Below are 15,369 nucleotides of genomic sequence, written 5' to 3'. Positions count from 1 at the left end.
CTCAGCACTTATTAAATAGGTCCAGGAAAAGTAAATATATACTTACAGCTACCATAACCGGGAATTTGCAATTTGGAAAACACACGGTAAAAATGCGAATGCCCTATAACAATATTTGCCGCAGCTGCAAACTCGAAGGGAGTAAGGAAACTGCTCTACACTACCTCTGCGAGTGCCCAGTTCTATCACAATCTCTTGGAATCCATTAAATACCAAACCTAGAATGTCTATCTACAAAAAGCATAAAGGAGATAAATAGTTTCATTTAGGACACCAAATGATTGGAACAATGTAACGATAGAGCAAGATTTAGAGGTCTTACGATAGTGTACCAAAATGGCGTATCCAGCGCTAATTGAGCAAAAGTTGACACTACTCTTACTTACCTACCTAATCGATACGCATCGCAGGGAACTTGAGACACTCTATCAGCTAAAAGCCTTCGATATTATGATTTAACGAAGCAGTCGGGTTTCAAAGCAGATAAAGTGAAAACATCTTGTACGTTGAAAAATATTAAAATTTATAAAATATTTGTTAGAGGAGACTCATGAATGTGAAGGAGAGAAAGAAAACGGGTATAAAAATTATTCAAGAGAAAAGAGAAACGGAAAGGGACACTACCGAGGAGATGATGCGCATTCGTTGGGTACTTAAACCTCGTAAAGTTTTCGAAGTGCTACAGACTAATGAATGGACTCTCGATAGGAGCAGTAACTAGCTCCTTAGCAACTTCGTGGAACTTAGAAATGGTACTTTCTGAAGAAAGAGTCTTAATCTTACACTTCCTCTTATGGCACAAACAGTCACCGACGCAAAACCGTGGACCAAATCAGCTGATACGACCTATCTTATGAGAGCGCAATGTAAATGGACAGTCAGCACCGCTTCTACCGTCCGCTTCAACAGACCGTACGGTAGGATATCTACGAAAATTGAATTTTTTTCGTAGAAACTAGTGAGCTGAGAGTTTGAGAGCAATCTCTTGCAACGCAGGGTTGCCGATCTCGATATTTTGTAGTAATTAAACAATAAACTTGAATATATTTAAAATATTCTTTATTTATAAATAGGTAAACTATTTTTATACTCTTGCAACCTGTTGCTACAGAGTATAATAGTTTTGTTCACCTAACGGTTGTTTGTATCACCTAAGACTAATCGAGTTAGATATAGGGTTATGTATATATAAATGATCAGGATAAAGAGACGAGTTGAAATCCGGGTGACTGTCTGTCCGTCCGTCCGTGCAAGCTCTAACTTGAGTAAAAATTGATATATCGTTATGAAACTTGGAAGACATGTTTCTTGATACCGTGAGACGGGTTGTATTGCAGATGGGCGTAATCGGACCACTGCTACGCCCACAAAACGCCATTATTCAAAAACAAATAAATTGCCACAACTAAGCTCCACAACAAGATACAAGACAGGATCACAATAGGGAGGGGCATCTGCAATTAACTTTTTTTTTTATAGTGGGTGTGGTCCCGCCCCTAATAGGTTCAATGAGCATATCTCCTAAACCGCTAATGCAATAATAACAAAATTCACTGGAAGCAAATGTTTTTAGAACTTCTATTGACGGTGTGAAAATAATTGAAATCGGGTGGCAACTGCGCCCACTCCCCATATAACGGTACTGTTAAAAACTACTAAAAGCGCGATAAATCAAGCACTAAACACGCCAGAGACATTAAATTTTATCTCTGGGATGGTATGAGATGACTTTATAGGAACCGCGTTCAAAATTAGACAGTCGGCGTGGCACAGCCCACTTTTAGGTAAAAACCCATATCTTGGGATCTGCTTAACCGTTTTCGGTGCATAACGTTCTTTTCATATTTCTATGTCATAGTGCGAAAATGGGCGAAATCGGACTACAACCACGCTTATTTCCCATATAACACCATTTTCAATTCCATCTGATTCTTTCACTTTCCACTATGCATATCAAGCAGCAATGATTATATCGGGGTAAAACTTTGTGTGAATATTGCGTTTAAAGTATGCTACCTTGTGATCAAAAATTGTCTAAATCGACAAAACTGTTCAAGCCCCTAAGTACTATATATGTGGACCCCAGTGCCTTAAGTTGACCTTCTACCGAAAATATCAGTCAATCTACAAAGAAATCTCAAACGAGTATACTATTTGACTTTGCGAGAGTATAAAATGTTCGGTTACAACCGAACTTAGCCCTTCCTTACTTGTTAATAGTTGAATTTTAGTTGTGAGCTTTTACATTATGAAAAATTATAACTAAAAAACTAAATGTGTGAAAATTCGTGTATACAAATAGAACAATGGCAACATTGGTGAAATTAAAACAACAGAGAACAACTGATTTCTGCGTTGCAACTATGGGCATAACTTTTGACAAATTTGTTTTGATACGAGTGGTAAGTACGGAACGGAGGAATGTTGGTGACTATTTGTGCTATTAGTCTTCGAACGAACTCATTTGGCGTAGATTCTTTACTCGTCGAAATGATAAGGGTTTTATTGGCCCAAAAACTGTGTTGAGATAGGAAACTTCCTTTGATTAAATTTAAACTAATCTAGTATTCTGCCTCATCGGTCTTTTTAGAGGTTTTGTGTAATATAACCTTAGGATTTGGTTGGTCAGCGCCTCAAAGGATCAGAGTAGATTTAAATAGTAGGTTTAAATAAAGTTATAGTTGAAAAATTTATCTGATAACCGGAAAATATACTTTCGATCGCTAAAAGTATTTTTATAATAACTGACGCCTAAATGTATGTCATATACAACATTAAAAAACTGCTTTTTGGCGGTACAACGATAACATTAGTGAAATATAAAATATTTATTATTTTCTTTGCATAGATATTAATAAATAAAAATAATAAAAATTAATAGAAATATTTATCTCTATTTACAGGTTTTGATTTTAAACCACAATAGACGCGTGCATACAGCAGTTTTCTGCCATTTTCACTACAATTTTATTCTATTTTCACTGCAATTTTGTTCCAACACTGCCCAAAAGTATGCTAACTCATGTTAATTAAACGCAATACTAACTAAAAATATGCCTACTATATACTGTATCAGCTTCAAATACATTACTGAATAATTGCTAATTTTTTTTTTACTAAATACGCACATAAATTTAATAATAATAAGAATATAAATATTTATATGGAAAAGTGTTGTAAATTGACATTGGAACAAAACAATTGCCACTTACCGAGTCCAGTGTCGTGTCAATGTTGCCATTGGGTCGATCGGCCAATGTGGTCTCCTTCAAATTGATCTTGACATGATTGGCAGCCGATGTGGTGGCGCCGCCGCGTTGCGGTTTCGTTGCATCGAGCAGTACCTTGAGCGAGGCGATCGCATGAAGCTGGGTCGCCTTCTCGTCCACCTTGCCTGGAACATCATCTTTGTCATTGACATTGTGTGCATTTGATTTTATTTAGAGTTTATTTTTTTTTTTATTGATTTATTTATCGATTAATTGTAGTGTGCAATTTTTTTTTGGATTTGCAATTTAATTTTTGTGATTTTGATTTGTGTTTGTTATTTCATTAAAATTGATTTTTTTTGGTAATTTAATTTGTGTTGCAAAAATAAGTTGCAAATTTTATTTTTGTGGAAATTGTATAAAAAAATTCAAATATTTTTTTTTTGGAATTGCAATTGCGTGATTGGCGTATGAGCATATTAGCATTGGCATTAGCATATTAATTTAGCGCATTGCATTGGTTTTCAGATGCATTTGTTTTGTTTTTGTACGAAAATTTACGTTTATGATGCGTTTCGATACGATGCATTTTTTTTGTATACGATTTTGCAATAGACGTTTGTTTGGTGGTTGTTTGTGTAAACGATATTTATTTTATAAGTTTGAAATTTTTTTCAAATATTTTTTTTGAAATTTTTAAAATTTTGATTTCGTTACATTTTGATTTGGTTAACGATTCGATTTCGATTGCGTACGATTTATTTTGTGTAAACGCAAAAATCCAAGTTGAAATTAATTTAAAAAAGAAGAAAAAAAGATAAAAATTTATCGATTAAAAATCGAAAAGCGAATTGAATGCAATTTAATTGATTAATTTTTTTACAAATTTACAATATTGTTGTTGTTTTTTATTTATTACAATAATTTTTTTTTTAACAATTTATCATACAATTGAATTTAGTGAATATATATAAATATAACGTACAATTGTTTCACTATTTAAACAATTACTCAATCAATTAATCATTGAATTAATTAACGAGAAAAGAATTTGAAACATAAAAAGTTGCATTAATAGACTTTCATTGTTTCAAACAATTAATTCATTCAATAATTTTGTGTTTGTTTACTAATCAGTTGGAGGAGAGAGATAGCGTTAGAGAGAGAGATATGTATATAGTTTGTCAGAGAGAAAGAGTGTGAAAGAGCGAGAGAGAGAAACAGTTACTAACACAGGCAGCTAGTAGGAGAGTTTTAATACACAAATCCTTAACTAAATTTAATATATGAACAGTTATTGTTGCTAAACGAACCAAACTGACTAATTAACGATAACTACTGGAATGCTAAAAGCAAGAGTGACTGAGAGAGAGTGAATATCTAAGGCAGATCTTAGGAAAAATAATGAGAAGTTGCTGAGCTAGACTGTTAAATTGGAAAAGCGCTAAAGAATAAACGCTGAGAGAGTGTGAAAGAGCAAGAGTGGTACAGTGGCACATCTTAACGCTAAAATAGAGGGAATATGAAAACAGCGTGTGAAGCACGCTGCCATGAGTTTTCTACAGTTAATTTAAGTATTAGATCTTTTTAAAACAATCTATGAAAAATTCAAGGCAACTATTTCGTTAAAGAGCAAGCAAGATATAACAACATACAGGGGGAGAGAAGGAGAGAGTGTAAAAGTAATATAGTCTAGCTCATTGATGGCTAATAAGTAAAGTGTGGGCTAAACGCAAATATTGGCTGAAGTTGGCAGCTGAGCTTACTTAATGTGTTGGAGAAGAGAGAGAGAGAGCACGCTCTGCCAATTACAGTATTGCCAATTATGAAAGGTCTAATTAAATTTTAAAACCTTTTTATTTACAAATAATGCTTTTAGCATATTTTAATGAATTTTAAACATTTATTTAAATGAAACAATTACAAAAAATTTTGTTTATGTTTTTCTCTAATATTTTTGTTTTGTAATTCTAGTTAAAAGTATTTAACATTTTTTTCATTTCTAATATTTTTTTATTTCTAATATATATTTTTTTAAATTCTTAAAATTTTTTTTGAAAGTTTTTCTTTTAATTATCTTAAATAAATTTTCTTATATTAATTTTATGAAAGTTATAAATTTTTCTCTGTTTCTTGTAACTTTTTTCTATTATTAATTATTTCTAGTTTTAAAAATTTTCATTAAAATTTTTGGAATTTTTTGAAATTTTGTTTAAATAAAAATAAAGCAAAAGTTTAAATTTTTTTAAAATTTTCTTAAGGGTTTTTTCATTTTTATTTCAATGGGCACAAAATGTGGTTGGGTGAGGAAATTGTTAGTAAAACTTGCATAGCTTTTCTAACGAGCTTTTGCGCTAACATTCAAAGAACTACAACTAATTTCACTAGTAAAAAAATATTTCACTACATTTGGTTTTGTTTTTTTGTCATTATTTTCATATTTACCACGCCACGGCCAAACTTTAGATTTTCGCTTTTCATTATTCAAGTTCTGTATAAATGTATATTACTATGTTTTTTATATGTGTGTGTGTGGTAAGCGTTTGCCTGCGTGTGAGTCTCTGGTGTGCGTGCGCGCATGAGAGTGAGTGTGTTGTTTTCCTCAGTGTTGGTTAGTCTACTTTTCAGCGTAACTTTCACTGATTTTGTGTTTTGCTGCAGGATTATGAGTGTTGGAGTGAGGAAGCTTGCTTTAACGGTAGGGATTTGGGAGTGGAGCTTTTTGTTGTATTATTTGTACTCTTTTTCAATTTCAATTAAATTTATTAGTTTGTGTTTATTTTTGTATGAAAATGAAAAGTTAATGATTTTGCATTTTTTTTTGTGGAAAAATGTTTCACTTTTGCTTCTTGTGCTTTCAAAGTTTTTTTAATGTAAATTTTGCGAAAGCGAGGGACACACTACGGGAAATTTAGCTTTTACAGGTTGTTATTCTACGTTTGGTAATTATTTACTAAATTGTTTTGGCGGTGAAAACAATACAACTGTATAAAATATTGCTCTTTCAGACACTTATGGGTTTAAAAGCTGCTGTAAAATAAAAAAATATAAGTAAGCATTTTCAATTGCATTTGTGTTAGTCCCTATGAAAGCTCTTTATTTTCAAGATTAAGCCTATGCGTAAAAGCTTTGTTCAGCTCTTGGATTAACTCAAAATACTTTAAATCGCTTGGTGATTGTGGCGTTGTTTTCGTGGGGTAAGGGTTGAACTAAATAAATTGGTTGGTTTGGTCTACAAAAACTACTTACTTTTCTTTTTTCTTAAATAAATAAGTTTTTCTACAATATTTTTTAAATGGACTATGATAGCTACTGCTTTTGAATGTTTTGTCAACTTTAAGAAACTATTAATATCTATGACTACAATAAATTCATAAGTATTTTTGTAGAAGTGAATTTTACTATAAAATTTGGAGTTAAATTTTCAATTCTTAAAAATCTTTCTGTGTATTGAAAATATTTTTGTAATTCACTTTACACTTTAATGGTTGTCTGTCTTGATATGAATTAACAGACAAATTTTGAGTAATTACTAGGTCGGAAAGGAAACTAACTAATCAAATTTAAGCTCTTAGGTTCGGTCTGTCCTTTATTTGACTTCTTTTATTATAAATATTATTTGGTTAGCTTTCCAGAAACATGAATTGAGCTTTGATAGATGGTTTTTGAATTTCGAGGAAGAAATTTTGGGGTTGGGTATAAATAAAATAAATAATTGAAAAACTTTTTTCCTCATTTGAGACAACAGGAGTGAGGGAGTTTCAATATCGTTTTCTGCCCTTCCTTTACCTTTTTCGATGACTTTTTCTCCCTAATTTGCAATACTGCCCGAATTTTATTACTTCGGTGCATTGTTCTCTCCCTTAATTTTTTAGAGTTTGAGATTGACAGATAGCAAGAAAATAGAATTATAAAACTTTATAAGCTTTGAACTACCACAGAAGCTTTGAAAAGCTCATGCCAAAGTTCTATTGAAAGTCTAAAGTAAAAATTTATTTATTTAGAGTTTGAGATTTCCAGAGACCAAAGAAGTGGTATATTTAAATTTAGTAAACTTTAAATTTCAACTAAAGTTTCGAAAAGCTCATGTTAAAGATTCATTGAATGTCCAATCTATTTAAAAAGATGAGAGTATTGGTTCAAATAAATGTTTGAAATTGTTCTGATAATATCCTTGATATGAGGTCGTGTTGAACAAAACAGTCAGTTTCAAATATTTGACAATATTTCCATTTCTAAAAGTTTCAAAAACTTTGGTGACTTTATAAAAGATGAAAATAAAAGCTGAAATCAGCTGCGCTCCTCTTTCTACCAATTATAATATTACCAAAGCTACTCAATGTCAAAGCAAGGATGATATGGATGTAATAAAGTGCTTTAAACAGCTGAATGGTTTTGATAAAATAGCGTGGTACTCATTAGGTTAGATTAATTTTAGGTAGGTATTTGGTAATTACTACACCATCGAAGCATGTTTGAAAAACTTTCAGCCCTATTTGCAAGCTTCGTTGAACGTAATATATATATATACTTGTATATAATTTAATAAGTAAAAAGATGTAACTTAATTTCTATGCCGAAATTTACAGGAAATTTATGAACTAGTTTTCTTCGAATTATGTAAATATTAAATGAAAAAACCAAATTTCATAAATTTAAATAGTACTTAACTATGAATATACAATTACAACTAACTACTTGAACAATAACAAAAAGCACATATAGTTATATGGAATGTAATTCATACATATGTATTTAAAATGCTGATTATAAAATATAATTTTATTAAATTAATTATTAAATATGGTATAATATATCCATGAAAGCTTTTTTACTATACTTCCTCGTTAAAAGAAGTATAAATAAAAAAAATGAAATATAAATAAAAAAAAGCTTTCAGAGCTTTCAAAGTTCCATTTAAAACCCGTAAACAACTTTATTTCAAGATTAATGTTTTTTTGCTTGTGCCGTGAAAGCTTACATCATGAAAAATCTAACTAACTTTGCAGAATGAAAGCTTACATATTTAATTTTTAGAAAAGCCTATCCAAATATCCTTGAAAGCTTTTTGTACCATAAATTTTTAAAAAGCAGGTTGTAATATAAAAATAAAAAGCTTTCGTTTAATTTTGTGTAAAAATTTAGAAATTGTATAAAATTTTTGTGAAAGCTTAAAAAAGACAAAACTGACAATACTTTTAGAATAAAAAATTTTATTCTTATCGAAGAAATCATTTTAAACTTAGCCTGGCGTTTGCTATTTGATCATTTTGTATAAAATAACTCAATCTTTATGTAGATTTTTTTTAAAACTTAAGATGTTTTAAAAAGAATCGAATTTAAAGCTTCTCAAGAATTATGAAGCCTAGACTGAAAATTATAACTTCAAAAAAATTCTATAATGTTAATTTCAAATCTGAAGTTGAAATTAAAAGTTTTAATGAAACCTAAGCTGTGCTAAAAAGCTTAAGTTTTTTTTTTTAATTACCGTTTTAATAAGTTTTTTATGCTTAAATTGTTGACAAGTGGAGAACAAATGGAGGCCAGTTTTAATATTTTATTCTTCTCTCTTGTAATTTCTTTAAACAGCGTATTCAAAATATAAGTTAAATATTTGAAGAAACATTCAGCGTCAACTGAAAATTTCAATCGATTATGAAAAAAGCTTAAAGCTTTTTGAAGAGCTTGCTGAGTGAAAGTTGTCCTATAGGTGTATACATGTTATATCACAGACATTTTCGGTCGACAAAAACTTGTTTTATTATATGTTAAAGCTTTTAAATGACTTCTTTAGTATAATAAACTTAAGCAAAAAAGTTCTACTTGTCAATGGGGTGTCATTTGTTAGTAATGGAGTTATGAAAACTAAAAGCTTTTAATATCTGCATTATAAAAAAAGTTTGAATTTGAATTAGAGGTCTTTTGGAAAAAACCTTCATATAAAGCCTTATTTTAAGGTACTTGGGAAATTGTGTACAATTTCAAAAAATTTCGCCTTTTAAATTAATTTCACAATTTTAGAAATTTTGCCCTTGACCCAAAACTATCTAACATTTTGAGATAACGGTACACATATACATAACATACAATTATCAAACCGCAAAAGCAAAGCTTCTTTGCCTTTGCACAAATTAGTTAAATAAATAAATCTCTAAGTAAATAATTTAGCAAAACAAGTTGCAAGTGCCAAATCTCCACAAAAGTGAAATTGGCAGAACATTTTGGAAACTTTTGTCGCTATTAATTTTTTTCTTATATTTTGGTAATTTTTAAATTGCTCTTTTGACTTCTCAAAAGCAACGGCGACACACATAAATTTCCGTGTAATTTATTACATTTGGCGTCCTGCCATGAAATGACAGCGGCAGCGCTAGTGTCTGCTAAGGCAAACAGCGGGCTGAATCGGTTGTAACGGTTTACGCCAGCTGTGACGCCCCTAAATATGAGACTCTGCCATACACAACGAAAAATACAATACAATTAGAAAATATTTAACTATTTAGCTGTTGGTTGGGTGGACAGTAAAATATGGCGACTCAAAGCGGTGCTCTGCTACACCGCTGGCTACGAGTATTAGTTTGGTTTGCCCTTAAAGGTCAGTTTTGTGGTGTTCAAGTGAATTTTGTAAATATTCATAAATCTCTGTAGAGGCTGCAGACCGCAAATTCATCTAATGGCAAATATTTTGTGATGGTTTGTGTGTATGTGTGTGCGTTTGCGCAATATACTCTGTAGAAAAATTTTAAATTCATTGAAGAAATTTCAGAAAAAGCAAGACAACGTTGCAATCGTTTCTATATGATTGCTTCTATTCTAACTTAGGCCGTTCGTGACAAAGTTGTCTTTGTCATGATTGTACTCTTCTAACTAGCAGGAATAAAAACTGTACATCAAAAAAAACACAGAAAACGCTTCCCCTTTCAATGCAAAGGGCTTTGCAAGAATTCGTTTATATTAAAAGTTTCGGAGAAAATTGCAATATCAAATTATTCATTCAAGAAAAATAAAACTGGAAAATGAAAACATGAATTCCACGAGTTAAGAAATATAACAATTGTAATCGATTTTAAGGTGTTCAAAAACGACGGTTTGTTTATCCCTCAACAGAAAATTCACAGAAATAGCTGAGAAGATCAACAAGAATTATGGAATTACCGAAAAAGAAACAAAAACAAGTTGAATTTCGTTAACAGATACGCGTTAAACATATTAGTAAATTGTATTCGGTCCCAAAGTAACCAACATCACGGGTTGTCCATCCCTCAACCGTAAACTTACTAAATAGAGCTAAGAGGAACAAAATGGAATAAGGAATTATAAAAACAGAAAAAAAAGGTAAAAATTTCGTCGAGGGGTCCGAGTTAATAACATCGGACAATTGTGTTTCGTGCCGAAGTGACCAAATTATCGGCCGGTGCACCTTCGTACTATAAATATATTTGGTTCATTATCAAATTTAAAAAAAAATTGTTGCGGGACGTTTTTCTACCGTTTAAAAAATTCTGCTGTTGTAAAAACATAAAGAACTCTTTGCAAATATATATTTATTCAATGTGAAATCAGCTTTAGTCGATTCTTCTGATAACATAAGTTACCCTGCCCACCTATAGCAAGGTAGTAGTCGGATTAAGCTAATACAAGTAGTATGATTGCAAGGCGCTCGATGATGTAGATAATTTTGATAACTCCTAGTTCAAACTATTCTAGCATTTTAAGAAATGTTTCTTTGAGTTTAATGAGACCTCACACAAGATTATCATCAGCCTAGTAGTTCACTGTTAAAAATTATTTTGTTTACCTCATGAGGGAAAGTCATGTTGATAATTACCTCTAGGGAAGAACTCAGGAAGTAAATTGGTTAAGCAATAAGGGTAGTCTAAGTCACTTGGCTTCATATTCAAGAAATGAAGTATTTCAAAGATCCTGAAAAATTTCAAAATAATTTGATAATTGTGACCTTTAGGGTGGGCTGTTGGCTATGAACACAATGAAATTATTAAACTATCATTTACGATCCATTAATATCTTTTAGGTTTCTTATTTGAATAGAAAAATATTTGGGTCATTATATGGGTAAGATAATTATGAAAAATCGCATGAATAATACGAAGGGAGCTCTAAACGTCTCTAATAACACTAGTTTACAGTCATTTTGCTACTGTGAGGTTGGAGGCAGTTTCTTCGTAATTTTAAATTGCTAAAATGAAAATAATAGTAAAAATTTCCTAAGACGTAGAATTTTTTTGTGTTGTAGTGAAGGGGTGTAGGTAGGTCAAAACACCACCATTTACTAAAATGACAAAAATAGTTGTATGTGATGGAAAATTTTGGAACTCAAATTCGTAATCGAGGTGGTCCTGATTAGCCCATCAGTCCCACATTTTCCTTCAGATTTGTTGATTAGTGTAATTATTGTTTTAAGGTTGTGGATGCCCTTTGAGAGGGATAGAGACAAGTACGTTAAGTGTATGAATATCATTCGGTGGTTCGTGGGTTCAAATTACAGCCAGTATAATATTTTTATCTCCGACAATAACAGTAGCCCTACTTGACTTTCGGAAGGCATCTAAAAGGAGACACCTAGTGTGACAAGAAAACAAAAGGAAATTTTTGGGAATTAAAAAAACGACTGTATCAATTGTTTTAAATTTAGGAATATACATATTTTAAGAATACACAGTGATATTTTTGAAGAAAAAACATTCTCCCAGTTACACTTGATCTCCGACGTCGCTACAAAAAGTTTCTCTATTGATTTTGTTGAAGTCATTGTCCGTACAGCGATTTACCGTTCCAAAAATTTCAAAAATTGACAAAATAACAGCGTTTTTGAAAATATTGTCTGTACACTGACCTACCGCCAAAAAAAAAAATTTTTTTAATTTACAAAATAGCGGCGTCTTTGAAAGAAAAGTTTAATTTTGGTGGCTTTCGGTCTGCTAAAATTAGATTTTAGATCAGCACATGGAGAACTATCTACAGAATATGTTGAGAAAGTTTGATTGTAATCGTGAATGGTAGACAAATACCAAGTAATCACTGCAGCAAATTCGAAATACGGTTCCGAGAAAAACGCTTTTATATATTTTAGAGGTTTGTAACTCAAAAACTATATGAAAAATTAATTTAAAATTTTGGTATGATATGAATTTTATCTTGCCGAAGCCTCCATTTGTCTGATCGCATCAAGACCCGCATTTCCCAAAGCAAGCAAGAAATGGCGAAACATCACAACGACATCTAGTGCTCGCTATATTCTATAAGTTTTTCCTTATAAGACAAATGCAGCGAAAATGCTTTGTCATACATAAACGAATATCCCTACTGGCCACTTCGTCACCAAGTATGCATATTTATGCCTAAATATAAATATCCCCTTTTCTTTATCTTTATGCTAATGTGCTGGCACGCTCATAATTTATCTACATCTTTTGGCATATTAAATTCTTGTTGGTAAATTATATATATATGCATATACATACATATATTCTACTAACTTTCGACGTGCTGGAATTTTGGCAGCATTTCAATTGTGGCACCCGAATTACTGGTGCATACCGCCCGCTGACCCCACTTTTTGACCTTAAGCTTTTACTGGTGTAAAAAAGAAAAGCACCAGCGAAATTATATTTATATACAGATGAATGCAATGATTGCTGTGATAAGTGAATTTGCAAAACACCATAGCGGAGCGGAATATATGCGCCATTACCAAGTTTGGTAGGAAGAGAAAAGAGAAAAAATATTTTTTTTGCTAGATAGGAGCTAAAAGAAGAACTCAAAGCAAAGTATAGGAGTCGCTTAAATGACTAAACTGTATGCTATGAGTGAGTGCACACGGCGTCTTTGTGTGAGTTGGTGTGTTTGAATTCGACTGCAATAGTGCTCAGTGTGCTATGTGTATATGCGCGTGTCAGACTGGTTGGGTTCCTATCATCATTTGCGAATTCATTGCACACTGACTCACACATACATAAATATACATATATTTATGCACACACTCACAAAATGACAGTTGAATGCCATTGCCAATGGCGCTGTCAGTTATTTTATCAATGACTGCTGTCGTCGTCATCATTGGAATTTGTAATCGACAATATACTCTGTCACGCGGACAACGTAGTTTTGCTGGCGGAAGAAAATAATGGCAGCGCATATTAACTGTGAAAATTTGTGTACCACTTTTTTTGCTGCGCTACGTCTCTTCAGCTGCATTTTAGTTAAAAAATTGGTCCATTTCGCTACTACTCAATTTGAAGCACACTTGAATAATGACAACCGAAAAATGCCAACTCGCTTGTGTTTATGTATTACGGTCATATATCTATATACAAGTATATTACTATTTTTTTTTTGTCAACTCTAATTCATATAAAGTAGTAGGAGCGACATAACATTTATAAGTATATTCCCGTATTGCCTAGGAGACATAGGGCCGCCGGGGGCAATGACTTACACTTCAAATGAGCAAATGGGGTCAATGATGCGAAAATATAGTCTATTCCTTCTAATAGAAGGAATCCGCTGCACTATATTTGAAGCAGAGGTCTTTGCTATTTGGAAAGCCGCGGAGCTAGCCTTTAATGCATCAGCAGGAAAATCCAGAGTTAACATCTTCGTGAACAGCCAAGCTGCAATCAAGGCTAAGACCTCATATCGGCCAGAAGTGTCAGGGCAGCCGTGGAGAGTTTCGCCAGGAACAAACAACTTCACTTCTTCTGGGTACCAGGTAATAAAGGCACAGGGCAATGAGATAGTCGGTGCGAATACCAAGAATTGTGTACGGCTGTCACTCGAAAACCCGATCTACATTGGTAAACCCATGCATTATTTATAGGACGATCCGAGTATGACAAGGAAGATCAAAGTGCGATGAAACGATCTACCTGGGAGCAAAACTGCAAATGTAATGTCCAAGTGGCAGATCAGAAATATACAAAGTCCCATCAACAGGGAAATAATGGAGCATTGGCAAGGCAACACATCAAGCATTTGGGGGCCCCACGTCTGTTGAAGTTAGAGTCAAGCGAAGGTATCTTCAAGAATGACTACTCCCCATCTTCTACTTAACGTCATTCTATCTTCTATAGCTAAGGACCAAAACTAAAAGACTAACTTAACTTAACCTTTATATACCGACAACCCTTATACATAAGTACTTTAAATTAAATAATAAAAAACTTTAACTCTTTTCAATAAAATCTCTATCTCTTTTGCTAAATTGCTTCTATCTTTGATAGATTTCATTTAGTCTCAATTATTTCAATTCGAGTTTGGGAACCTCTACCTGTGTATATTTTAAAAGGATTGGGTAGCAATATAAGTGATTTGGCATTTTATACTTTTAAAATTTTGTGATTAACTGTTTTTGGCCAGTTAGACAGCAGTCAATTTTCACTACTTGTTGAAAAATTTGGAAATATTTTAGAATTACTCACCCAACCATGAACAGAATTTATTGTTGCCTTACCTATATATGTTGAAGACTATCAAACCAAAAAGAAGTCCGGAACTTAAGAAAAAATTGTTCTATTATTTGAGGCGTTTCAATCTCCTTTTCTCTCAACGTTACGGATTGATTAACCAAAGTCAGTTCCATTACTTGCCTCCTTATTTCCACCTCACTCCTAATATTTCTTAAAATTTTCTTCCACTTCATTAGATTGACTCTAACACACTCCATGCCGCCGCACTTTCCTGCCTTTGTTTTTAACGATATTATTTTATGTCTATGGCTTGGGTTTGCGGCCATTATCAACTTCCCCTTGCTTCGCCCATTTATGCAGTACTACAAAGTCGCCTACTGTACGCTCGATTTGAAGTATGTAATGTGTTTTAAAGTACTAAAAAATCCAGCCGTCTCATTTGCCCAGCCTTTTAAGCAATTTCACATAATGATAGCCGATCGAAGGCCATTACGGCGTCACTTGCCCTCGTTTGTTCTTCCATTTTTTGTACTTTGTTTTATGTAATACTTGCTTTCGTTTTCTTTTGCTTTGTTGAAATACGCAATGCTGCGCTGAAAAAAACGCAAATCTGTACTTTGACCAGAGAAGTTAGAAGTTCTTCTAAGTTCTCTGCTTTGACTACTAACAATGATGGCGACTTCAAGCGCGAATTCGTCGTTTTTCGAGTATTTTAGGTTTCGTGGTAGATTTGT

At 32.5% G+C, this 15,369-nt stretch overlaps 1 protein-coding gene and 1 long non-coding RNA gene across 10 annotated transcripts in view; one reads left to right on the top strand and one right to left on the bottom strand.

Moving 5' to 3' along the window:
• Positions 1-15,369, top strand: part of LOC138856276 (uncharacterized) — a 534,605-nt gene that overhangs the window by 130,924 nt on the left and 388,312 nt on the right. The window lies entirely within an intron of this gene.
• The window catches only part of Nckx30C (solute carrier family 24 member Nckx30C), a 287,587-nt gene that overhangs the window by 54,971 nt on the left and 217,247 nt on the right, over positions 1-15,369 (bottom strand). For 7 of the 9 annotated variants that reach the window (XM_036371000.2, XM_036370999.2, XM_036371006.2 and 4 more), the window contains one exon: positions 3,213-3,406. In XM_036371000.2, coding sequence (XP_036226893.2) covers positions 3,213-3,406 — 194 coding nt within the window. The remainder of the gene's footprint in view (positions 1-3,212; positions 3,407-15,369) is intronic. The other 2 variants (XM_036371002.2, XM_036371007.2) reach the window with 1 other exon arrangement.

This window comes from Bactrocera oleae, chromosome 3 (assembly GCF_042242935.1).
Source record: "Bactrocera oleae isolate idBacOlea1 chromosome 3, idBacOlea1, whole genome shotgun sequence".
NCBI lineage: Eukaryota > Metazoa > Arthropoda > Insecta > Diptera > Tephritidae > Bactrocera > Bactrocera oleae.
This window is presented reverse-complemented; position numbering and strand designations above follow the sequence as displayed.